At 44.6% G+C, this 26,648-nt stretch overlaps 2 protein-coding genes, 1 long non-coding RNA gene and 1 other non-coding gene across 9 annotated transcripts; 2 read left to right on the forward strand and 2 right to left on the reverse strand.

Annotated features, from left to right (window-relative positions):
* On the forward strand, positions 3,113 to 7,323 carry LOC8063950 (oxygen-dependent coproporphyrinogen-III oxidase, chloroplastic). Its single transcript, XM_002447030.2, has 8 exons — positions 3,113 to 3,856; positions 4,334 to 4,409; positions 4,978 to 5,072; positions 5,581 to 5,664; positions 6,131 to 6,218; positions 6,490 to 6,614; positions 6,694 to 6,792; positions 7,006 to 7,323. The coding sequence occupies exons 1-8, from the start codon at positions 3,305 to 3,307 to the stop codon at positions 7,072 to 7,074; spliced, it is 1,188 nt and encodes a 395-aa protein (XP_002447075.1). The 5' UTR covers positions 3,113 to 3,304; the 3' UTR covers positions 7,075 to 7,323.
* Positions 15,559 to 21,091, forward strand: LOC8063951 (serine/threonine-protein kinase CTR1). 6 transcript variants are annotated; one of them, XM_021462336.1, is made up of 17 exons: positions 15,567 to 16,242; positions 16,958 to 17,256; positions 17,595 to 17,739; positions 17,855 to 17,970; positions 18,191 to 18,399; positions 18,489 to 18,644; positions 18,714 to 18,767; positions 18,843 to 18,883; positions 18,992 to 19,060; positions 19,137 to 19,237; positions 19,351 to 19,435; positions 19,515 to 19,613; positions 19,697 to 19,765; positions 19,849 to 19,980; positions 20,064 to 20,158; positions 20,284 to 20,357; positions 20,460 to 20,904. In XM_021462336.1, exons 1-17 carry the CDS (start codon positions 15,721 to 15,723, stop codon positions 20,504 to 20,506), a joined length of 2,313 nt encoding a protein of 770 aa, XP_021318011.1. In that variant the 5' UTR covers positions 15,567 to 15,720; the 3' UTR covers positions 20,507 to 20,904. The 6 variants fall into 6 exon arrangements, 5 of the variants coding, with proteins under 5 accessions (XP_021318012.1, XP_021318011.1, XP_021318009.1 ...); XM_021462334.1 differs by having other exon boundaries at positions 15,568 to 16,242; positions 18,489 to 18,767; positions 20,460 to 20,537; positions 20,741 to 21,091; XM_021462335.1 differs by having other exon boundaries at positions 15,568 to 16,242; positions 18,489 to 18,767; positions 20,460 to 20,537; positions 20,749 to 21,091.
* Positions 20,881 to 21,754, reverse strand: LOC110436114. The gene is made up of 2 exons (XR_002453789.1): positions 21,302 to 21,754; positions 20,881 to 21,135 (listed from the first exon to the last, which is right to left on the reverse strand). It is a non-coding gene; the product is annotated as an uncharacterized LOC110436114 (long non-coding RNA).
* On the reverse strand, positions 23,026 to 23,098 carry TRNAA-CGC. Its single transcript has one exon. It is a non-coding gene; the product is annotated as a tRNA-Ala (tRNA).

Genomic DNA, 26,648 nt, shown 5'->3' on the forward strand with positions numbered 1-26,648 from the left:
TGATGATGGAGGAGATTGCAGCCTCGCTCATGATCTATCGGATGACTGCCGATGATCATCTCGATCGGTATCCGTGCTCAGATGGCAACAAACTCTATTACTCCACTGTCGACTAAACACGGTCAGGATTAGAGGTGTTTGGTTTGGTTGTTTGGGTTGGTATGATAGTATTTTCGTTTCATTTAGTAATTAGTGTACAGTTATGGACTAATTAGTCTCAAAGAATTTGTCTCACAAATTATTTTTTAATTGTGTTTTTAGTTTCGTAAATAGTCTATATTTAGTACTCCTCTATGTGAGGCCTCTTAGGTCACACCACATCAGGTGGCGCAGACCACTGCTTCAGGAGTTGACGTGCCTAAGGAGGACGAGGACGAGGTGGGCGTAGTTATAATTGTGTTCTCTGCCCAACAACACTGATGAGTCCTCAAAACATCTTTCATTGAGCTATGATTTTGCATAGAGGTGCTACCAAATGAGGAGACCGCGGATATCTTCACATACCGATTAAACTCACCTTTTCTATTTTAATCGTATAGTTCATCTAAAACCTACTTATAAGTCAGTGTTAGGGTGTTCGACTGTTCGGTGTGAAGAATAAGTTAGTTCATCATATTTCCACTCTTCACTTTTTTCTTTGGTCCGTGGAATATAATGAGTTAATTCATCGTCATAATATTTCTCACAAGCTAATAACTAGTATTAGTAGAGAAATACAGTGATTCCATGTAAATCTGAAGAATGTATTCATGATGTGTGTTCGTATGGCCAGATCATGTATGACTATATTACGACACCTATTGTTGGGTACCATAATAAGGGATATTTAAATCAGAGCAATAAAAATCACAAAAGACGAACTAAACCATCTGCAAATCACTGGAACACGTGTCCCAACACATCTGTCTCCTCGATCTCGGGCCCAAATCACGGCTCGCCCGACCCCTTGGCCTCGGGCGCAAGCTCCGTCTCGCCCGACCCCCCTAGGGCTCGGACGCAGACACCCCCTCGCCCGACCCCCTTGGCCTCGGGCGTAAGTTCCGTTTCGCCCGACCCCTCCAGGGCTCGGGCGCCAACGCCGCTTCGCCCAACCAGAGCAAGGCTTCCAACGCACGGCGCCCGTACCACGACGTGACAGGCGCAGTGGCTCCCATATCGCGGCAGGGCATGGTGGCAACTATTCCAACCACCCTAGACACTGCAGCCTTACCTCTTTCACTGTGCAGCCTTACCTCTTTTACTGTGGTGTACCGCCTCACAGTAAAAGAGGAATGGGAGAGGTTAATCAACATCACTATATCACTATTTGCTGTCTTCTCTCACTGTTAACGTGACAGGCTGCAGTATCGACGACCCGAACCCTACGACTCCAACAGGGCTCGGCACCCCCCTACAGGAGCAACCATACTGTCAATCATACATCAAGGACGGGATGGACAAACTCCTACAGGGTCGGGACTGTGGATCCACCTCTCAGCGGGGAAATTCTCCAATCACTCATGTAAAACCCTGCCTCCCCTTGAGGCTATAAAAGGGGAGCCAGGGCTCCCAGCCAAGACAGGTTCTGGCCAACAAATCCAAACACACAGCACACACACCACGACTCTAAGCTAGTCCACACACACAGAGAAGCAGCCAGCGCTCTGTCCACATCACAAAGTCGAGACTTGGGACCTAGCCCTCTCTCGCAATTTGCTTGTACTCCCCTGCTACAAGCACCTTTGGGTGCAAGGACAATACAGATCCCCGACCTCACTGGACGTTGGGCATCCTTAGCCCGAACCAGTATAAACCCTCTGTGTTCCACTTGCATCACCATCCAAGTTTAAGAAGTCACGCATACTTATACTTTTTGTGTCTAGACCACGAGTCTTGACGCCGACACCTATAATCCAGGGCTTCAAACAATCTACATTAGTAATCTACAATCTAAGGTTATTATAATCCTATTTATCATTCAAAATATATAATCTAAAGTTAATCTAAACATATCTTTCATACACTGTTTGCTATTTTATAAGCCATACTTTTTCTGCTAGCCAGCAATATTTTTCTCCTACAATAAGGCCTTGTTTAGTTCCAAAATATTTTGCAAAATTGACACTTAGCTTTTTCGTTTGTATTTGACAAATATTGTCTAATCATGGACTAACTAGACTTAAAAGATTCGTCTCGTCAATTTCGACCAAACTGTGCAATTAGTTTTTATTTTTGTCTATATTTAATACTTCATGCATGTGTCTAAAGATTCGATGTGACGAAGAATCTGAAAAATTTTGCAAATTTTTTTTGAACTAAACAAGGCCTAAATTAACAAACAGTATTTTCAGCCAAGACTTTTCAGACTAGCAACACGCTAGCCGACATTGTTAACGGTAGGCATTTTCCCTTTTCCTTTGCAATTGGACACTACGAGATGGATGTGCATGTGCCGGCATTCTCAATTTCTATCAACAAGTTGAAAAAGTGCATACCAATTGACTTTCCGGCTTCCCCCTTGCCCACCGCATCCTATTATTATGTTTCCTAATTCCTACGGGTGGCTGAATAGCAGGGGATTTTTTTTTTCTCGAGAGGCTGAATAGCAGGTTGACAGTGCCCTGAAAAATGAAAGCTGAAGCTACGTGCCATCGCGAACGCACACCGAAATCTAGAACTCACAGATTTGTATCTTCCACGGTTTGACTTTGACACCACTTTAAATCAACTTTTTTTTTGTTCCACTGGAGTCAGGAGGCCAACATTTCAGTGTAGCGACCACTGTTTCACTTCGTTTTTCAGAAAACAAGTGACCTGGTTCGGTAACCACAAGAACATGTGGAACAGCTTTCTATGCTACTCTTGTTGTCGTCATGAAGTGGTTAGAGATCTATTGTCACCTAACCTCGTGAATCTCTAAAAAAAAATATAGCTAAAAATATTATTTGTTGATTTATTATAAAAAAAATATTTCTAATTGAGAATAAAAATACGGCTTATAAAATAAGAGAACTAAGCCATTTTTATCATCAGAAGCCAATTCTAGACTGTCACCTCAGGCTCGCTCGCATACCTCTCGCAGAATCTGAAAATCCCGAATGATCCATTTCCTTATCCCTTTTGGAAGCCAGCAGAGCAAAGCAGAAGAGGGCAGCATAACCGGGAGCTAAGCTCTCGCTCCCACCTCCACCTCCCTCCCCCTTTTGACTCTCCCAGCTGCAAAACCGCGGGCAGCATCCCGCCCGCGCCGCCCACCGGCGGCCACCGCCGCTTACATAAACCACTATTCGACCATTCGCCGAACCAAGCCACGCCCACGAACCCAATGGCGTCCTCCCTCCTCTCCACCCCGTCCCGAACCCTAGCCCCGGCCCCCGCCCCCGCCGGCCTCCGGGGGCGGGCGCCGGCCCAGGCGCACCTCCCGCGCGGCGTCGCCCTCGGCCCCCGCCGCAGCCGCGCGCTCCGCGTGCGCGCCTCGGTGGCGATCGAGAAGGAGACGCCGGAGAGCGAGCCGCCGCCGACGTTCCTCCGCGAGGACGGGCAGGGCGCCGGGTCCGGGTCCGTGCGGGCGCGGTTCGAGGCCATGATCCGGCGGGTGCAGGGGGAGGTCTGCGCCGCGCTCGAGGAGGCCGACGGCGGCGGCGCGCGCTTCGTCGAGGACGTCTGGTCGCGCCCCGGCGGCGGCGGGGGCATCAGCCGCGTCCTGCAGGACGGCCGCGTCTTCGAGAAGGCCGGGGTCAACGTCTCCGTCGTCTACGGCGTCATGCCGCCCGACGCCTACCGCGCCGCCAAGGGGGAGGCCGGCAAGAACGGGGCCGCCGCCGCGGATGGCCAGAAGCCTGGCCCCGTGCCGTTCTTCGCCGCGGGGATTAGTTCGGTAAGTGGCTTTCCTGCTGCATTGACCTGACGGACCTAGATCTCTTCTCCATTTTGGCTATCGTTATGTAGATTCTTCAGTTGCATGCACACATTGCAATGCCATAACTTAGGGAATGTAGTACTCTTGCATTTGTATCATTGACGCAAGGAGTCAGGATGCTTGTGGACCTGTTGGCACCTTAGCACTTTTTTGCTGTTTTGGCTTTTCGAGCCCATTCATAGTATGTAGATTCCCATTTGTTCTAAATATTGCTAATTGCATGCTACATTCGGATAATGACGCTATTGTATATGGTGCATTTTTTCACTGCTACAACTTGACCCTATGTACATGCCTTTTTTTTTTGTCATACTGATAATGCTGATCTGCTATTATTCATGAATTTTTTCACTCAACTTAGGCAATACTTTAATCTTCTAGTGCTAACCTATGATACATGGACTAAAGATAGTTTTTTTCTTTTTCCTTTTGCAGGTGCTTCACCCCAAGAATCCATTTGCTCCAACATTGCATTTTAACTACCGTTACTTTGAGACGGATGCATCAAAAGGTATCCTTCTATCTAGGCTGTGTTTAGTTCGTTGACGAAAAAATTTCGCGACACTGTAGCACTTTCGTTTGTTTGTGGTAATTATTGTCTAACCATAGACTAACTAGGCTCAAGAGATTCGTCTCGTCAATTTCGACCAAACTGTGCAATTAGTTTTTATTTTCATTTATATTTAGCATTCTATGCATATGTCTAAAGATTCGATGTGACGGGGAATCTTGAAAATTTTTGGATTTTGGGATGGAAGTAAACAAGGCCCTAGTAGATCGTGAAGTATTATGGTGTAATTAATATCCTGCACACCAAGTGGATTTTGTGCTTCAATATGTGTCCACCCTCATATACAAAGACCCATGTATAAACTAGATGTTTTATGCTTTGCATTTAGTGAGTATAAGCTTAAAATAGATAAACTCCTCTAGATATTGGTAAGAGAACTGGGCCCATCTTATTTACTTTAAGAAGGTACCCAAGTTGATTATGTCTATTACAATCATTTTGCATATTGTAAATCTCTTGTTGGGAAATAGTATTTTCAATACCCATCTGTTATGACATCCAATTGCAGATGCACCTGGTGCACCAAGACAATGGTGGTTTGGCGGTGGTACTGACTTGACTCCTTCATACATCATCGAAGAGGATGTGAAGCATTTCCATTCTGTATGTACCTCTCCCTACATGTTGCAAAACCATGCACCCAATACTGTTTTGTGTTCTACTTCGATGTCTTGGACAATGCTTAATCGTTTCCTAGATAGTATTATGCTTGGCTAGCCTATGGAGTTGTTACTATTTTTATGCTCCTCCATTTCTACTTTCTAGATGTGAACTAGTCAAGGGTCTTCGATGTCAAGTGCTGTGTTAAATGTAGTTAAAGAATCAATTAGGTTCTTGATATTAGTTTACAGTTGCTCTGCTCTCAAAATGGATGTCTTCCAGTCCAGTACCCGGCACTTCACCTCAGTACTAGTACATGCAAAACAGAATTCCATGCAGTTAAACACCTTTTAGTGTTTAGGGTTTGTTATGGGCAAAGTCCTTGTGGTAATCTCGAGAGACGAATCAGAACAGAGAAAAGAGTCAATAAGTTAGTTAATAACTATTGCTAGTTAGCACTTCAGTTGCTGCTTTGTATTTGTTGTCACTAACATTTTTTGTCTGATTTCAGGTTCAAAAGCAAGCATGTGATAAATTTGATCCAAGTTTTCACCCAAGATTCAAAAAATGGTGTGATGATTATTTTTATATTAAGGTACTTTAAATTCTTTCATTTGTTACTCTAGAAACTACGGAAGGAATCAATTCTACGTTTAGACCACATGATTCCCTTTTTAAAATGAGAGGATTTTGCATTTGCTGACTTGATCCAGATACCTCCAGTTTTCCTCAATGAAAGAGAGAAATTCCTGACATTTTTTTGGGGGGGTTTATGGACATGCTAGTTTGGCAATCCTGGAGAAGATACTAGTTGCCTTTTCTTAAACTTTTTGGATTGGGATGGGGATGGGGATGGGTATAGGAATAGGGATAGGGAATATTGTATCCTAGCCATCCGTTCTTCACACCTCATTTAATCCTAGCCATTCATTCATTTCCCTTTCCCTATCCCATCCCCTATATCCCAATATCCAAACGGCACCTAGATGAACCAGTTGATGTTTCAACATAGAGTTTCTGGGATCCTGTGTTGAATTCTCATGTTTTGTCTCTCAATGCAGCACCGTAATGAGCGGCGTGGGCTTGGTGGAATATTTTTTGATGACCTTAATGATTATGATCAAGAAATGCTTCTCAACTTTGCTACAGGTGAACCATTTGCTAGAATGATTGGATGAAATTATTGGTGTTCAAGTAGCTTGGTACAGTGGTTTCTAAATGTGTTCATTTATGGGATGAAATCTCCACATTTAGTGTGTATGATGGGTTCAAGTTCTTGCCTGATATAGCTTTGAGTTCTATTCCTTTTTTATGAGCTATATTCAGCTTATTAGATTGTTGTGCAATACAATATGCACAGTTAGAGGTGAGTTGTAGTTACGGTTATGATAACCAAAGTGTTTTTTTTCTTTCTCTACAGAATGTGCGGACTCTGTACTTCCTGCATACATACCAATCGTAGAACGGCGGAAGGACACTCCATTCAATGAGGAGCACAAAGCATGGCAGCAATTGCGGAGAGGTCGTTATGTGGAGTTCAACCTTGTAAGTGGTTTTAGGCGAATACATCCGGTGTCCTGCTTGGATGCCTATCTTCTGGCTTTAACATACTCGTCTTTTGAAGGTCTACGACCGTGGTACAACATTCGGCCTAAAGACTGGAGGAAGGATTGAGAGCATACTCGTGTCCCTTCCACTCACAGCACGGTGGGAGTATGATCATGTAAGCTATTACACTCAGTAGACTCAATACATATCGACATGTCTTAGCTTTTCCACCAGGGAATGCTCAAGATTTCTTGGAAAAAAGCAAATAAATGAAGAAAACGCACTGCTGAAATTGCTATATTCTTAATAAATAATTATCACTTGCTGTGCATCTTACTTATAACTTGCGCAACTGTTCCTTAACACTAGCATACAACTTCATTTGCAGAAACCGGAAGAAGGGACCGAGGAATGGAAACTTCTGGACGCGTGCATAAACCCGAAGGATTGGATCTGATTAGCCCTTGTTCTTGAGATGTTTTGTTAGAGTTTTCCCTTATGTAGCGCCAAGATATCAGACCACGTGTAGTTTCATTATTTCTTTTGTATCTGTAGAATCGTGAATAAATATGATGTAGTAATGCTGTAGCTGTTGTATCTATCTGCTGTTTTTTCCCCCATGTGAATGAGAGAACCATTGCCTTCTGTATATTTACAAAGGATTCATCAGGTTTATAAAACACTAATTTCCCTCCTATGGGAAATACTCACTGGCTCAGGCAGGTTTGTATGCACCCGCGGTACTTGGATGTTGTGCATTGTAGCCCGGCCTAGTTGGCCCAAAGGCCTCCAAAACACACACAGGGCCCGTTGGCCATCGTGCTGGCGCATCGCTGCGATTCTTGCATCTCCACCACCTGATGTATCGTCCGTCCCATATGATTTCCAATTTCGAACACCGCCGGCAAGTCGGCAACGTTGTTGTGCTGCGAGTCGCGGTTCGACGGCGATTGGTTGGCAGCTGCTACGGAGTGGTCGCTTTGTTCTTTTCCTTTAAAAAAAAACGGAGTATCAACTGGAGGCCCGGAGCAGCTTTGCTTTCATGTTAACTTTCTGCTTAGCATTAGATTCAGCTAAGTAACAAGAACATCTACCGGTCCCTATGTACCGAAACAGCTCGAGTTTGCCAATCACTTTCCTCACATGGGATATTCCTGAGTGAGCTTATATTAATCGAATTCCTGGGAATTGGAGCACTGAATGAAGCCCACGAGAATGACCTAAAACAGACATGATGCATCGACTTGTGTTGCCGCAACGGTCTAGTAATTTTAAGAGGCATAAGTATATCAGAAAATTTATGTATAAACTTAGACCATACTTCTAATAAAAAAATATTGTTTTTTGCTTTGTATCGTTTGGTCATATTCTAATAACACAACTCTTAAATACTTTATTCCTAGTACTTTATCTTTTTCTGAGATAGAATTGAGTTACAATTCTCTTACTTTATCTACTTTTTCGTCTTTGGTCATATTTTTTTCCCAATAGTATATCTATTTGATTTGAGTCTTATATTTAGGGGTCACTTTAGGTTATTTTTATCAATAGCAGAGGTTGGAAATTTCATGCAAATTTAGAGGTTTTTCTTTCTAGTAGCATATATGAGTAATAATGAAGATGTAGTTTAAGTTGTTTACATAATGACAGCGACAGTGAATTTAGATTAAGATTTAAGAGATTACTTTACCATTTTATAATGGCAAATATAGATAATTTTTAGAGAAATAGAACATATCCTATGGCTATTATATATTATTGCCTACGATGATCAGCATCCTTAGATGACGAGATGTCACTGACTTTTATGAGAAAAATTATAATTTATCTTGTGCAATAGATAACCCTAAAGATACGCACGCACAGACATAATTATGCTAACACCCTAAAAAATGACAAACTAGCCACACCAGTTTACACTCCAAAACTATGGCCTTGTTTAGGCCTTGTTTAGTTCGCAAAAATTTTCGTTTTTGGGTACTGTAGCATTTCGTTTTTATTTGATAAACATTGTCCAATCACGAAGTAACTAGGCTCAAAACATTCATCTCACAAATTACAGTTAAACTGTGCAATTAGTTTTTATTTTCGTCTATATTTAATGCTCCATGCATGAGACTAAAGATTCGATGTGACGAGGAATCTTGAAAATTTTTGCGAACTAAACAAGGCCTTAGTTTTCAAAAATTTTTGGTTTGGGCTGTAGCACTTTCGTTTGATTGTGGCAAATATTGTCCAATTATGGAGGTTCAAAAGATTCATCTCGCGATTTACAGACAAACTGTGTAATTAGTTTTTGTTTTTATTATATTTAATGTTTTATGCATGTGCCGCAAAATTCGATGTGACGAAAAATCTTGAAAAGTTTTTTTGTTTTTTGGATGAACTAAACAAGAACTATGCCTCTCACTCTCAGCAATAATTCTCATTGCTGCTCCTGTGCCGGTTAAAGCACAAGCACTTGATTGATATACAGTATATAACTATATATGTGCATGCCGTACCGTTACATATTCTGCTCAGCCCTTGTGATTGTTTATTTGCGATCGAGCTATAGCACTTATCCCCTCATCACAATGTCCTGCTGGTTGGAGACAAATATCTAATTTCAGCAATTGCGCATGGCCCCACCCACATGAGATACTTGCATGTGCCTCGAACTTTGAGCTAGTGGACTATAGAGGCATAGAACACTGACATGCTAGATCTTCCCAAATCTTGCTTGCTAGCAACAGCAATTCTTTATATGGGATTGCTTATACTAATGCCTATTGCTGCTTGCTTGTGAATTGTGATTTGCAAGGAGTACAAAGATATGAGGCTAGGGACATTTAGACAGTAGTCTAGGTTAGCGCACAAAGCAAAGAGACACACCGAATCTAGAGTTCAACAATCTTTCAGCCATAAACAACTCATGTGCACATGCATGAAGGAAAGGAGAGGCGCTAGCTGATGAACTGATTACTGATAGGGCAAGCTATATATTAATAAAACAACAGCAAAAGCCTCTTATTTTTTTTTTTAAAAAAAAGAAAACTGATGGGGGGCTTTCGGCTTCCCTGTACTACTTAGGCTTCTCCTCTCAGGTCTTTTTCAAGGTAGAGGCAGTAGTAGTAGAATTCGGTCCCAGCTGGGCGGCCGGTGGTGAGTCCGGGATGAGATAAACGGCCACCGCCCCACTGGTCCACTACAGCTGCAAGCTCTAGGCCACCGCCGTACGTCCGCCGGCATGCTCCCCTCCGTGCTCCCATCTCTGTCTGTTGCCGCATTGAGACGACTCTTATCTTATCTGACCTGACCATGCATGTCCCTCCATCGCTTTACAGAGCTGCACCTGCACCCCAATGTGTGTATGTGCGTGCCAAGGAAAAGGTCGTCGCGAATTGCATGCCTGCCGTGGACCAACTGCAATCATGGGGGGAGCATGGCGATCGTCGCGGTTGCGAGATGTTGCAGCGCACCGTGTGACAACGCCTTTGTCCGCTCCGGTTCACACAAGGGGCAGGGCATCGAAGAAGGAAGCTAGAACTGGTTCCCAATATCATTTCTGCTCATTCCTTTTGTTGATGGAGCTAAGGCCGGGAAGTAGATCTGGAAAGTACCTGTTGTGGAGCATGGCCGACATCATATCGGCACACCTCGATGATGCCTTGCCTTGCCCAGCTGCTGGATCATTTTCTTTGATTCTTTGCAGTTTGCACGAGACTCTGATGCCTGGGCTGCTCTCGGTTTTTCACAAGGTAATGTGATTGCGTTGTCAGAAACTTCGTGTACGATGATCAGAACGAAATGACCAAAATGCGCAGACTGGGATGTATGGGCATGATGATTCTTCAGGCATGAGATGGGAGCTGGGAAGATGAGCTGCATGGGTCCTCTCTGTCTGAATGGGAGCTAGTGTTTGTTGGCAAAAGTAGGGAGTTCATATTTCACACCCACTGCACTAGAGCATGTTGCTGATTGATGATGTCAGGTTTGATCCATCGAATCTCGATTTTCGAACTGATGCTAACTGCTAACCAATGGGTTTGTATCTGAACTTTTAGAACTCCACTTTATTAGTGTTTGTGGGAATAATCAACGCATAAAGAGTTCTAGCAAGCTATTTAAAAACATACAGTATGCATACAAACTTTTGATCGAATAGAATGTTATGTATAGCAAATTAATTAATGAACAAAAAAAAAGCAGGTGAGCTGATCGACCTTTGTTTGCAAATCAGTATTAGTTTGGATAACCAATCAGTGGCAGTGGCATCCCCCATACAACTTGCAACAAGTTTGATGCCACTTCCCAGGATATTATAAAACGGTTCTGGTACTAACTAGAGTGGATGAGAAAATATGCACAAATATATTGGAAGGCGCCACCACCCGCCCCTGACATTTTAATATTCACGGTTTTTTATATGCGCATACATTTGGAACTCAAGATTCTTTTATATCTGGGCCTTGTTTAGTTTCTGAAATTTTTTGCAAAATTTTTCAGATTTCCCGTCACATTGAATCTTTAGACGTATGCATGGAGTATTAAATATAGATAAAAATTAAAACTAATTGCACAGTTTAGTCGGAATTGACGAGACGAATCTTTTGAGCCTAGTTAGTCTATAATTGGATAATATTTGTCAAATACAAACGAAAATGCTACTATTCCTATTTTGCAAAAAAATTTGGAACTAAACAAGACCCTTTATATGTTTTAGAAATACAAAGTTTACTGAAGTTTCCAGAGAGAGACCACTCATTGACTTACCCAAACGGAAATCTGCAAACTTCTGTACCTTGAACGCTTACCCGGGGAAGTACACAGAAACTTGCCATTGCCCTCATTAGGTATAGTGTATGTCATCTAACAAGCTAAGAATAATTTATACAAACGAGATTACGCAAAGTATGAAAAATAATGTAACTTGCAGCAATGTCTGCCGTGTTTATTTTTCTTAGAAAAAGCTAGCAACATTGCATAGTGATGGGGGAAAATCATTGCTCGTGATACCAAAAGCAGATGGCCTTTATAATCATAACTTAGATATGATTTCCCAACAAAAGTAATAAGGCTGTAGCCCCAGTTTGCAGCATTTGCTTGTGCTCCCAAGCAGAACTAGATAAAACTCAAGCATCTGATCTGCCGTGGGTTTTGGCTTCCAAGCAAAGCAAAGCAAAGCGGAGATGGCTAACCTATCAGTCCTGCAAACACTCAGTAGAAATCGGTCAAATAGTTTTGTTCCTAGGGATGATGGTCAGCTAGCTAGATGTGGTACCTAAAAGGAAAGAGGCCAGCCAAAAATAGACTTCTCATTGCTTTCTATTTGTGTGCATGTTCCAAAGACATTGACTCGGTCCAAGTCCAATGCAACCACCTTGCATCACTACATGGCTAGCTCCACTGAAGGAGGTGCCTGTTTATCTTGACGACCTCCATCAGCTGCGCATCATTAAGAATCGAGCAACTAACGACAGCCACTAGCAGCCAAGTTGAATTGCGATATTATATAACTAGTGTGGTTTGTTGCGTCACCAGAATTGAAACAAACTTGGATGCTTTGCTGATTGGTGATTGGTGAGGGTATGCAAAATAGGCTCTGAGATGGTGCTTTGCCAGTTTTAATTTTGAGAATATCATGGTTGTTAACATCACTTTGGTCGTGACAAGTCTGTTGGTTCTGAAAACTATATATGACGCCCATCTTTTTCAAGCACGTCACTAGTGACTGCCGACTACAGTGTTTTATGCATAACCCTCAGCATTTAGCACCCTACAAGTGTCAATAATTGCAGCGCACACCGTCCATGTGAAGAAGCTAAAAAAAAATCTGGTCATGAGAAACATCCGTTTTATTGCAGATAAAAGATCCTACATCAAAGTATCACGGGAAGACAACAATTTATTAGTGAAAGAAAAAACTTTGCAGAAAGGATGACAGGAACTCGAGAAAGGGTTTGCAACAGAAGCATTTAGGTGAGACTTGAGAGCATCTTACATGGATCTTCCTTGGGTACTGTTTTAAAAGGAAAAGGCTCACGTGCTTCTCCCGATCTTTTCAATGGTATTTGCATTTTTCTCCTCTCAAAGTAGTGGTGATCACAGTAGAGTTTGGTTCCTTCACATTTCGTAACAGTATAATAGCACGGCTCCCAAGGCATGAAGCACTGCCTTTTGTTTGACATACCGTAAAAGCAAGCAAGTTCAGTACTATACAAAATGATAGTAAAGCCAACTTATCATAAAGAAATATACTAACTAACAGTCACAGTAGAACACTACGATTGTTACGGTTTTATGTGCAGGACAGTTATAACTTTCCACTGGCCTTTCAAAGAAAAAAAAACTTTGCACTGCAATCTAGAGATGCTAGCTTGAGCATCACAATTTTCCGACACTAATAAACTCCCTCCATACTTGTAATTCAAGTCGTTTTGGATAAGACTTGACGTTTTGGATAAGACTTGAATCAACCATTGAGAATATAGAACATGAATATTTTTAAGTTACTCAGTTTCAAATATGAAAACTATATAAATAGATTTGTCTTGAAAAGTATTTTCATAAAAAATATACATCACTTTTCAATAAATATTGTTATAAACATAAAAAGTTAAAGTGGTTTTCATAAACTAAAATCAACATCTAGAAAGTGGTTTTTCATTTCGTTACTGAATTACTTTTTAAATTTCTCTCAATTTCTAGGAACCAAACATGATCTTACTAGGCCTTGTTTAGTTTTTTTTTTTGCAAAACAGAACACTGTATGAGTTTTGTTTGTATTTAACAAATATTATTCAATCATGGACTAACTAGGTTTAAAAGATTCGTCTCGTAAATTATAGATAAAATGTGCAATTAGTTATTTTTTAATATATATTAATACTTCATGTATATACCGTAAAATTTGATGTGATAAAGAATCTTAAAAATTTTATAAAAATTTTTGAAACTAAACAAAGCCCCTCGAGTTGAAAAGACAAACAGACATTGTTCCGGTTGTGAAGCAGCAGGAGTTCACAGAGTATGCAGTACTACCAAAGCAGTAGAAATCTTGCTTTGTACCGTACTTCCATATGTTTGACCTTCCACCAGCTGAAAGCTGCCCGCAACTTGCCTTGTTTAGTTTCCGAAGTAAAAAATTTCGCATTCTTTAACTATAGACTAACTAGGTTTAAAAGATTTTTCTTGTCAATTCCGACCAAACTGTGCAATTAGTTTTTATTATCGTCTATATTTAATACTTCATGCATACATCTAAAGATTTGATGTGACGGAGAATCTTGAAAAATATTAGGTTTTTAAGTGGAAGTAAAGGCCTTGTTTACTTCCACCCAAAAACTCAAAATTTTTCAAGATTCTCCGTCACATCGAATCTTTAGACACATGCATGAAATATTAGATATAAACAAAAATAAAAACTAATTGCACAGTTTGGTCGAAATTTACGAGACGGATTTTTTAAACCTAGTTAGACTATAATTGGACAATAATTACCACAAACCTTCACCAACTAAACAAGGCCCTGAGCAGACTTGAGCCAGCGCACCCCATGTCCCCATCCTCCACCCTAGATTTCAGCTGTCCAGCACCACGCAAGCATGTGCCGACTACAGCAGACCGCGCCGGCGCCGCGCTAGTCCAAGCGCGTGCGTCTCGCTGCGGGCCGCGGCCCTCGTTTTTCCGGAGAGGACGCAGCAAAGCGAGCGCGCTTGTGCCACACTACATCATGCATGGGAACCGTGGTCCGTGGATGGATTAACGCCGCGCCCGCGCGCGCGCGGTCCTCGGCTGCAGCCGCCAGCCGGCCAAGCAAAAAGACGGCGCGGACCGCGGCTGGGCGAATCACGGGGCCGGGCGAGCACGTTCCATTGGCCAGGCCCCGCACCGCACGGCACCCGACGTCCCACGAGTTGACTCGGACGCCCCGCGCGCGACGGGTGTCCCGCCTCTGGCACACGCGGCGCGGCGGCGGCTCCGCACAGGCTCCAGCGCACGTGCACGGGGGTGCCGCGGGAGGAGCGCATGGGATCATGAAGTAGGCGGCTGCTTTTGCTCGCGTGCCCTCGTGGAGTTGCTGATTTGGGTAATTGGGTTTGGGGTGCTTTCGCCGTGCATGTGGATGGCTAGGCTCTCTTTCAATTTACTGTGACAATTAAAATAATTTACACATCTGCCTGTAATTGAGCAAGCTGGCCTATAGGATACATTATTATGATCAAAATCTTATACTATCTTAATTGTATATACTCCATTCAAACCTATAAAGAAAATTATTTTATACAAGATTTGAGTGAGACATTAAGAATGTAAATCATGAATAACTTTTAAGTTCTTGAGTTTTGAAATAAATTTATAATAAATTGCATTAGTATTTATGTGTCCAAATAAATTTATTATATAAATATATTTTATAGCTAATTAAACGATAATATCATAAAAGTTAGTATTTTTATATAAATTTAGTCAAAACCTAGACGGCTTGGTTTCTCAAAAAAAAATGAGTATAACGTTCTTTTGTGAGTGGAAGGAATAGTTCAAAGTTTGACTAGACCTACATATATATAGATAAGTATTAATATCTTCTGATATCAAGTAAGTATCATTAATTAAATTAATCATGAAATATTGCTTTATATGGTATCCACTGAAATCATAATGTAAATATTTTTTTATTAAACTTAAGGAAATTACATTACCTAATGTGTTACAAAAAAGAACGTATTAACTAGAGAGAGCAATAAGCCATAATAATAGTCAATACATCAGTCTAGGCGGATATACAATTATACATACGGCTGCTATACGGGATATATACGGCTACCGACCTACCGTGCTATACGTTATTTTAATTTTAAAGCCAGTATAAGAAAAGAAGGTGATAATAACAGGTGGGCATAATAAAGGAAAAACTCAACAGAAAAACGGACCTACTTGCAAGTTGCAACCCCTGCGCTGCAGGTTTTTCAACTCCTTTCCTTTCACACGCCCAGCTCCCAGCACCAGCTCACATCTCTCCTCCTCCTCCTCCTCCTTCCTCTCCAATCCCGACTGAGCAACACGCAACCACCGGCGCGGCAACCGCCGTGTCGCTCCATGCATAAGGTCTCCGCCCGCCATGCCGCACCGCCGCCGAGTCCTTAACCCGACGCTGCCCCCGCCACCTCCCCCCGCCACCGCGTTCGGCCACCTCGGCGCGGACGAGGCGGCGCGGCTGCCGCTCCTCGCGGACTACGCGCTGCTCCACCAGTCCTCCGCCGCCGCCTCCGTCTCCGTCGTCGACGCGCCCGCGGCGGCCCCGGCGTCGTCCGAGTGGAGCGCCGGGAGCGCCTTCACCGCCATCTCCGACGCGGCCACCACCACCGCCTCCTCCACCGCTACGGCGCCGGGCTCCTCCTCCCAGCTGCTGACCGCCGCCGAAGCCGTCGGCGGGAGGGAGAGGGACACGTGGGTCCGCCGCGCCAGGGAGGGGTACTACCTCCAGCTCTCGCTCGCCATCCGCCTCACCTCGCAGGCCTTCCTCGCCGGCGCCCCTCCCCCGCCCGAGCTCCTCTTCGGCTGCGGCTCCGGCGTCGTCGCCGAACACCACGCTGCTGGCGACGGCGCGGATGATCCGGAGGCCATCTCCTACCGGCTCTGGGTACGTACATATATACATGAGCATATGCATATGATCTATGGTGCAATGCTTATAGAGACGAGAAGCACAAACTCCTGCACACGCTTTTTAACCATTCTTGCCTCTACTATGACACAACAAGATTTCAAATTTGTTTGCCTTCCATTGTGAGTTTGTGACTGAATCATTTCTGGGTACTGGGTCTGGGTTGCATTAGTTTCTTGCTTGCTTCTTAATTTGCTGGAAAAAGGTTGGGAAAGAGAAAATTCTGTGTTAACTGAAAGTTGGTGATGTTGTTCGTTCCTTGCATACTATAAGTGGTTTAGGAGTGGTGGTGATTACTTAGTGGCCATATCTCCATGCTGTTAGTCAATGATGTCGTCGCTTAAAGCTGGTATAATATTCATGGGCATAATCATTAATCAAAGAACAAGCACATTACTGATTGCAAATGAAATGATGCAGAGACTCTTCTCCGTTGAAAAGTTTATGCGCTCCAATTTATTAGTATTGCAAGTTGATGCAAGCTGAGCCGTGCAGAGCCTTCAGCTTAGTCCTAGTGAACAGTGATGACCAGTGACGATCTAGCGCGTGCAAGTGCAACTGTGCTGATTTTATTGATTGCTACGAGTAGCTAGCAAGCATTGCAATTAAGGATCTACTAAGACCGTACCCTGAGGAGCTAGCTAGGGAAGCTGACAGCGATCGATCTGCATGTGTGTTCTGCGGTGCGCAGGTGAACGGGTGCCTGTCGTGGGGCGACAAGATCACGCACGGCTTCTACAACATCATGGGCATCGACCCGCACCTGTGGGCCATGTGCAACGTCGCGGAGGAGGGCCGCCGGCTGCCGTCGCTGGCGGCGCTGCGGGCGGTGGACGCCAGCGAGTCGTCGCTGGAGGTGGTGCTCGTCGACAAGGGCGCCGACTCGGTGCTCCTCGACCTCGAGCGCCGCGCCCTCGACCTCGTCCGCGCGCTCGGCGTCACGCTCGACCTCGCCCGCAGCCTCGCCGTCCTCGTCTCCGACCACATGGGGTGAGCACTGAGCATGCCTGCCTGCCTGCATGGCCATGGGCGTCTCGCGCCCGTGTCCCTGCCTTTGCTTCGCTTCAGAAAAGCTAGCTGTGGTGGTAAATATCAGCACCGCCGTACATGCCACGCTCGTGCGCATGCACCGGTCCATGTGCTAGATCAATCAATCGCTAGAGGCTAGGCTTTGCAGCTGCAAGATGTTCCGTGAACCCGGTGGTCATGGTCACCGACGAACACGTGAACTCAACAGTCGTTTGACTGTTGGTTTGAGTGCAACACACCTTCATGCATGTGACGTTCTCGCTTTGTTGTTTTTCGGCCCTTTTTTCCTTCTGATGAAGAGGTGCGTTGCGATCGGAGGACGGGGACCTGTACCTGCGGTGGAAGGCGGTGAGCAAGAAGCTGAAGAAGAGGCAGAAGTGCGTCGTCGTCCCCATCGGCGGCCTGTCCATAGGCTTCTGCCGGCACCGTGCCATTCTTTTCAAGGTAGTACTAGGTACCATGGTCAGAGACCCAGAAGCGGCCATGGTGCAATGCAACTTGTTACAGTATGTTTTAAGCTCGATCGAGTGCTATCTTTATCTTCTCCGCAAACGTTCAGGTACTCGCGGACTTCATCGGCCTGCCATGCCGGATTGCGCAAGGCTGCAAGTACTGCTCTGCGCCTCACCGATCATCTTGCCTTGTCAAAGTTGACAGTGAGAGGAGATATGCAAGGTCTGTGCTCGATCACGTTCTTTTCCCTCTCTTCTGCAGATATATTGTAGAATAGCAGTGCTTTAGACTGCTTTTTTGTAGCTTCTCATCTTATGAAGTTTGAACATTTCAATACATTCGTACAATACAATCTGATGTTGGTGCATACCAATGCATGCTGAACTTTGCAACTGCCATTTTTTTTCACGCAACTGTCTAGTAATTCTGCTTGTGGTTTCAGGGAGTACGTTGTGGACCTTGTAGTTGAGCCTGGGAGCATCAGCAGCCCGGATTCATCCATCAACGGCCAGCTGCTGTCGACAGTGCCTTCACCTTTCAAGACTTCGAGTGCAGTTGGCTCAGGGAACTACACAACACCAGTTGCAGCCTGGAATCAAGCAATAGCAGATGAACGTCGCAACATGGTATTGTTAAATTCCCAGTATTCAGGTATGCTACCTACTATTACACAACTCACCATATCTAGGTAATTCAACCGTACTTTTGCCGAAAAAAGTCCAATACTGTACTACTTGTAGTTGCTAGGTGCCGCGTTGTGGAGAACAACTCTGTTCAGGTAGCCAGCAAAGAAGAGCTGGTGCGTGGACAGATCACGCAGAATGGAAACTGTAATGGCGTATCAAATTTACAAGTGTCGGAGCAATTCAAGGCAATGGACATCGGTGCTGAGAATGGTAACAAGGAGAACGTCCCTGGTACTACGCTTCCAGAAAGCTTGAGCATTGAACCACCTTTTGCTGTAGACTGGCTCGAGATATCATGGGAGGAGCTCGACCTCAAGGAACGCGTAGGCGCCGGTACTCCTTTGCCTCCAGGATTTCTACTAATTCACTGTGTGCTCTGAATCTGATCATTGTTGGGGTACAATGCAGGTTCTTTCGGCACAGTTTATCGTGCAGATTGGCATGGTTCAGTAAGCACCTCAAACTTGCATTCTGAAACCCGTTTCTTATGTACTTTTGCGGTGATTTAAGTGTCTTTTGGAGACCATAAATTAAAGATTGTAGATTGGGGTCTGCAGGATGTTGCAGTAAAGGTGCTTACAGATCAGGATGTCGGCGAAGCTCAGCTGAAGGAATTCCTAAGAGAGGTCACTATACCACCCTAGTTTTAAGTTATCATGTCTAACTAGCAATCATAACCTGACCATATGCACATGGGTCCAGATTGCTATTATGAAACGAGTCCGCCATCCGAATGTGGTATTGTTCATGGGTGCAGTGACAAAATGCCCACATTTGTCAATAGTGACAGAGTATTTGCCCAGGTAAAATTTTCATCAATTTCAGCTGTCGGACTTGTTACAATTTTTCAGATAATGGAAGATATTTGGATATCATTGAGAACATAAGAAATTAAGAACCCTGCTTGTGTAAACAGAGGGAGCCTCTTCCGCCTCATCAACAAGGCAGCTAGTGGAGAAATGCTGGATCTAAAGCGCCGTTTGCGCATGGCACTAGATGTTGTATGTATCACATTGTGTTCTACACTTGAGAGACTCCCGAAATGTCATTGAATCTCTACTTGCTGTATGTGCAATTCAGGCAAAAGGCATCAACTATCTCCACTGCCTGAATCCTCCTATTGTGCATTGGGATCTCAAGACACCAAACATGCTGGTTGACCGGAACTGGTCTGTGAAGGTTAGTACCTCCCAGATAGCATAGCATGGTGCAGATCTACTGTTCTACTTTTGTTTTTACTTTCCTTGATGATATGACTTCAGGTAGGTGACTTTGGCTTGTCCAGATTTAAGGCAAACACCTTCATATCATCAAAATCAGTTGCTGGAACAGTAAGTTTCATAGTTTTGTGCCCAAACAGCAATCTGGCACTGAATTACTGTTTTCTTACCACCCAAGTACTCTTGTGCTGCAGCCAGAATGGATGGCACCCGAATTTCTCCGTGGCGAGCCATCCAACGAGAAGTGCGATGTTTACAGCTTCGGCGTGGTCTTGTGGGAGCTCCTGACAATGCAGCAACCATGGAGTGGCCTAGGCCCTGCGCAGGTAACCTTCCATCTCTTGATCCCGATGTCCTGCTGATGTGGAAAATAGTGGTCGTTTCTGATTTGGTAAGGTCACATCTTCAGGTAGTAGGAGCTGTAGCATTTCAGAACAGAAGGCTTTCAATTCCGAAAGATACCAATCCAGAACTTGCTGCTCTTGTTGAATCCTGCTGGGATGAGTAAGCCTTTCCAACAGCCAGAAGTTACTATAATCAAAATAGACCAAATTTGTGCATGACAGTATGCCATTTTCAGGGAGAAGAACTTTAGAACTGATGCTATCTTTGCTTTCAATATTGTTCAGCGATCCAAGGCAGCGGCCTTCGTTTTCGAGCATTGTGGATACACTGAAGAAGTTGCTGAAGGCTCTTCTAGGAGGTTCATGAGGACTCTTGCTGGCTGTCTTGGCTGGGCCTTTGCCACTCCATTTTTCGCTCGTTTTCTCATTCCTTTTCTGTCTCTCTCCATGCTAAACTACAGAAAGGAATAATCCTGTTGCCCCAAGGAAGGAGATGAGATATAGCTGAAGCAGCACAAGCGCAATGCTGCCTCGAGTTCGTTAAGTCGCTTATCTTTTTATCCTCATGCAAAGCAAATAATCATTGCATTTTGCTCTCCCATGCTGCCCTGGGGCAGCCTTTGTACAGCGATTCCTAGTGCTAATAGAAGTTGCTCACTTGCTGTGGCCTCTGGGGTAGTTGGGTGGTCTGAATATCTGCTATCCCTGAATGTTCTAACTGATTCTATTGGTTGTGCACTAGGACTGAAGATATGTGCTCTAGGAGAAAGAAAAGACAGTTTCGATGCAAAATTAGAATAGCTTACAGGATATATAGATATAGAGTTACTATGCAGTTCTCGAACAGAACTTCTCAGGAGACATCTGACTGGAAGTGATGCGTTCAAAATTTTTTTTCTTTGGGCAGTGTCATTTGCCAAGCAGACATGAATAGTTTGGACACTGCGAAGCATTTGTCAGGGCCATCTCGAAGTGGCAATTTCACCGATTTCATCACCTCAAGTGAAATTTGTCAGGGCCGCTTTAAGTAAACTTTGGCAAGCATTTGTCAGAACATCAACAAAGATTCTTGTTCATCGCCAGTTTAAGTTGATTCTTGCATTTCAGTTATCTGCACCCGGAGTCCACCTGAAGATCCTGCACATAGTTGAGAGTTCAATACTTCAATCCATCAACTTAAACGTCAGGAAAGTACAAAATTAACAGAGCCGAAGAGAAAAAAACGCAAGTAATTGATGAAATAAATGCATGGCACTTCTTGTGACAGAAAATATGGAGAAAATTAGCAGAGCGTATATATTACCAGAGAAAAAAGAAGCAAAAGGTGGTGGTTCGATGGAGAGCAAAGCAAAGGACGGAGCGAGCCACCTTCCGCGTACAGGCCTGTCCGGATTTACGATCGCGACCGTCACACCGGATTAGGCCAGCAGTGAGCCGAAGATGTCGGATCCAGTCTCTGCGATGCTCTTGCTCCCCGCCGAGCCAGCACCTTTGCCCCCAAAGCTTGGGATGACGTGGGCCACCGCTACGAGGCCCGGCGGAGACTACCTCGTCGGGCACGTCGTTAAGCTGGTCGCGTACCGCGAAATGCTCCGGTATGGTACTAAAAACCAAAACTGCGGCGATTGGAAAGGCGTTGTGCAGGTGGAGTCGGAGACGGTGCAAACAAAACAGCTGTCGTCGCGCGCCGCCTTCGATCGGATCCGGCGGTTCTGTTTTGGGTTGGGAGTGGCCTAGCTAAGGGTCTCTTCGTTTAGACTAAATTCCGGACGGAATGCTTCCTGCCGATGGTTTTCTATATAAAATAGAGTAACGTTCCTGGCCGGATCGATTCCGACGGTCGATTCTGTGCCAACTGAACGTGGCCTAATTAAGCACATGCATGTGTGCAAATGGTGAGACCCAACACTGCCATTCTGAACTACATGACACCTTAATGATGTACAGTAGTTCTGAAGTACGTGCTGTTCTTGTATCAGAAGAATATATATATTGTCTATCACAAGGGAAGGTACGAAATTACCCCAAAATTGGCAACCCACCACTGCCATTAGTTGTTACAAGGTCAGAAGTAAGCCTGGGCATTCGGGTTACCCGATTTTTTCGGGTCGGGTAATTCGGGTAATTCAAAATTCGGGTAATGAAAATTGTTACCCGATATTAGTTCCAAAAAAATACTACCCGCAATTTCGGGTACCCGATAATTCGGGTTCGGGTATTCCCGATTTACCCGAATTTTCAAAAAACAACACACTACACAAAAGTTCAATAGCAATTTATATATAATTTCAGCAGCAATTTATATATAACTTCAATAGCATTTTGTAGAGAATAATATATTACTAGCACTTGTTCAAACAAAGAGAATTATGTTCTATTAAATTGATAAGTTCTAATATTTAGCTAACAACACATGATATATACAAAGATAAAGACAAATATTCAGGTAATTCGGGTAGTTCGGGTACCGGGGGATATTACCCGAATTACCCAAACTAATTTCGGGTAATCAAAATCGCTATCCGAATTTAGGATCGGGAACCTCGGGTTCGGGTAATTTGGGTTCAGATCCAGGTAGTTCGGGTACAGGTAATGGGTATCGGGTATTTTGCCCAGGTTAGTGAGAAGCATGGATGCACAGAGAAATGTGTGCTGTTTCAGAGACGCTTCCGCCTCGCCGACCGAGCTCCTACCGGTCATTTGAGCCGAGGCCGAGCGCTGGATTCAGATTCAAGCAGGTGCTGCAGGTTTGGCAAGCTTGGTAGCAGCGACCCCCAGTGTAGCTCAAGCACATAGACCACTAGACCAGGAACTTAAACGTTCGTTGTCCAAAAAAGTATGTAACCATCATTCAGTTTAACGCAAATGATACACAATGCTGAAAAAGAAGAAGAAGAAACATGATGCACAGATGCTATCGAACTAAACGCTACACATACCAAAAAAGCAAATGATACACAATGCTGAAAAAGAAGAAGAAGAAACATGATGCACAGATGCTATCGAACTAAACACATACCAAAAAAATGGAGGTGCGGGGAATCGAACCCCGTGCCTCTCGCATGCGAAGCGAGCGCTCTACCATATGAGCTACACCCCCTTCGATGCACTTGAATAATTTTAAATATACTAGTTTACTAAAACATGGTTTCAGTTTGCACAATCCACCGTTTGTAGCGTGATGAGAAACGCACGAACTTAGCTGCGTCCGGCGGTAAGGTCTTCGGACTACAATCTACACGATGACTACGATTCAAATGTGGCGCGCATGCAAGTGGTTTTGCCGATCCATATCCTATCCTCAACGGCTCGCTTAGCTTATTAGCTGCACTCTCCCAACCACCTGCCTTTACACAGGGGCTGTTATCCTGTCTTCTTTTCTTCCTCTAGCTATGGGGTGTTTGGTTGGTGGAAGAATCTGATCCATCACCATCTCACTCTCTAGTTTTTTGTTTAGTTTGTGAAATAGGATAAGTTAATTCATGGTCGATCACCTTATTCCTTACAAGCTAATAATTAGTACTAGTATGAAAATTGAGACCATTCCACTAAATTTAAGAAATTAACTCATGCAAAAACTAAGCATGCAGAAGTGCAACTGTTATCTTTTTATGATAACAACAAAATAAATAGGGATTTCCTTTATGCCGGTTTTCACTGTCATGGAGGTGGACGGTTAGACGCAAAATTATGATCTACTTTACATTAGTTTTTGCAGTGGCGCGACTGAGTAATTTTAGATCAAGGGTATTTTGTGTTATTTTTAAAAAACAATGACATGTATGATAATAGTTCAATATAGATTTATGAGGTAGTTCAGTCTATTTTCATTTTCATAAATTCATAAAGGCAATGGTACAAACATTTAAGCGAAACGAGCATAAGTTTCTTGTGGTAAAACCTGCCACCAGTGTTACGAGTTCTCGACTTGACATAACTACACAAGCGCACACATTTTTCTCTAGTCTAGATAATGACTAGAGTATACCGAGCTAATAATAAAGGTTACCCCTTTTTATTTTTATTTCTATGAGAATCTCTGCAATTTAACTCCCCTATTCATGTCGGATCGGCGTGAAGTCATTTCAGTATGTAACTAGTAACAGTACTGTAGATAAAAATAGGAAGATAAGATGGTAGTGGGCTAGTAGTGGCCTGTTAATAAACGATGAGGACGGGGACAAGCTATAGTCTTGGAGAGCGTATTGACGCGGTTGACGCAGAAGAGTAAAGAGTACGACGAGGCACAAGAAACGTGATACGAGTATAGCAGTATCTATCGCTATCTGCAAAGCTGTAGCAGCCGACGACGACGGCGATGGCATGCGGCGGGAAAAAGACCATCTCGTACGTCGCGACCTCCTCCAATCAACCCATCGTCACCTGCTAACTGAATCCGGCCGGCGGCCGGTCAGCGATCACTGTCGCGGCGCGTATATATGCATGTTTGATGATCTGATCAGTGGTGGTCGATCAGCTTCCAAACTTCCAACCCCCGTTCAATTCGCTCGAATCCTTTTGTGCCGTTGTGCGTGGCCGTGGTTCATGTGCCTCCGCCTCCGCCTACGTCTCCGTCTCCGATCCGGTGGTGGTCACACAACCGAACTACTTGCCGATGACCAACTGGCAACTAACGATGCCGATGCGGATTGAATCGTTTGCCGGCCCTCTTGCGGTCTGCGGATCGTAGTACAGTTACTGGCTAGAAGCAGCTGCCCGAGCTGTCTTGGATGGAGTAGCTAGATCGCAGTTCGCAGGCACTAATCATGAGCTGCAAGCGGCCTTAAAGTTTACAGCGCGCTCAGAGGTAGATCCCGTGCGTGCAAACTGCAAACAGAGGTAGATCCTGTGTACACACGCGTTCGTCCAGGACCTCCATGTCCATGTCCATCAACCTGCTTTTATGAGGGCAGATAGAACAGGATGATCACCTGTAGATCAACCGTCGCTGCATCCAAGGGAGCACCTCATCATTCAAGAACCAGAGTATGCTCCCATCGATCGACATCGAGTGGCATACATGCACCAGCTTTTCTGCCCTAGTTACTGTGGCGGACCCTCTCCCGGGGTGTTCCGGCAGTAATACAGGTTGTCATACACGCTAACTGTGAACATTCTTTTACAAATAAAAATATATTAATAATATCTCAGCTCTGCATCAACCAATGCATATAGGTGTGTTTATTATTACAGATACTAACAATACAACCCAATGTGAAAGCAACTACCTCATTTGTCAAGATCCACATGCAGATAGTGCAAAATCCATCTTGAATCCTCAGCTAAACCTCACCCTCCTCGCCACAACGACGACGACCATTAGCCTCCGCCTTCCTCGCCACAACGGTGATTATCATTACAGATTGACAGACACGGGATTCCTGGGTGACACCTCCAAGGAGGGACGTGACACCACTGCTGCCACCATCACCTGACCACAAAGGTCAAGGCATTACACCCAGAAACAACACGCTACATAAAGGAGAGATAGCTGATCGATAGACGCTTACAAGGAAGAATGCGACACCAGAAGATGTCGACGTCATCAATCCTAAGGATACAACTTTTGCTATGGCTCCTCACCCCCATTCGTGGCATGGGCCAATGCCCATACTCACTTCGCTGACAACCACCCATTAGTGAAGCCTAGATCTAGCTCCACGCAACACTGCCGCACATCGAGGTCACTGTAGACTGCCCAGCTGGCATCTATCGCCATCGCTGTTGGCATTCGCCGAATGCCTCGGGCACTCCCCAACCGGATCCGCCCAACCTAACCGCGGTAGCCGCCACTGCCAAAGTCCAGCTAGCACACCCTCGTCAGATCCCCACACGCCATCCCCTTACCACAGATGTGCGTCATCGAGACTAGATCTAGCCACTAGAGGCGAATTCGCCGTTCATGAGCCCAAATGCAAAGATCAGAGACCTCGACGGCAAGCAACCACCTCCACCTCCAACGATCCCTCCATGCCTCGCAGGATCCGCTCAACACACAGGATCTAGCGACAGGAAGCCCGACCACCATCGGACCTTGCCATCGTTGCCGCTCAAACTGTGTCGTTGGGCTGTTCTCCCCTATTCACGCCAAGCAGCGACGCTGCCCCGGTCGCAGTCGCCGCAAGCCCTCGCCCAGTTTCTAGTTAGGGCCGCCGTAGCTGCAGGGGTGGCCCAACGAAGCCCCATGTTACCCTAGCTCGGCCGCGCCCCGCCAGACCATGATCACTTATGTCATCTCGGCGAACCGTGTTGGCCTTGCCAGAAGAGAGGAAGGAGGGTGGGGGCGGTGGCGGCTTAGTGGCCATGTGAGTCAGCAGACAAGTTTCTTTGCATAATTAAACCAAACTTAGACGATCGTTGTTCGAAAATACTTAGAATAAAAAGTGGTCTCGTAAACTCGGATGAAATGAAAGGTAACTTATTATATGGCTCCTGACATTTAGGAAACCATTCAAGTTCTCCTTTTGCATGCCCTGGACCTGGCGCTACACTAGTCAGTGCCACTGGTATTGTATTCAGGCCGGAGATGCCAATAGATCAGCGGCAGAACTACTAGTAACCACGCCACGCCCGCCTTGTCTGGATCTGCTGAAGCAAAGAAGAGTACAGTAACCTTGTTTTGAGGCACGCACAACCTTTTATCCCTTGCA

The sequence above is a fragment of the Sorghum bicolor genome, chromosome 6 (assembly GCF_000003195.3).
Source record: "Sorghum bicolor cultivar BTx623 chromosome 6, Sorghum_bicolor_NCBIv3, whole genome shotgun sequence".
In the NCBI taxonomy this organism is placed as follows: domain Eukaryota; kingdom Viridiplantae; phylum Streptophyta; class Magnoliopsida; order Poales; family Poaceae; genus Sorghum; species Sorghum bicolor.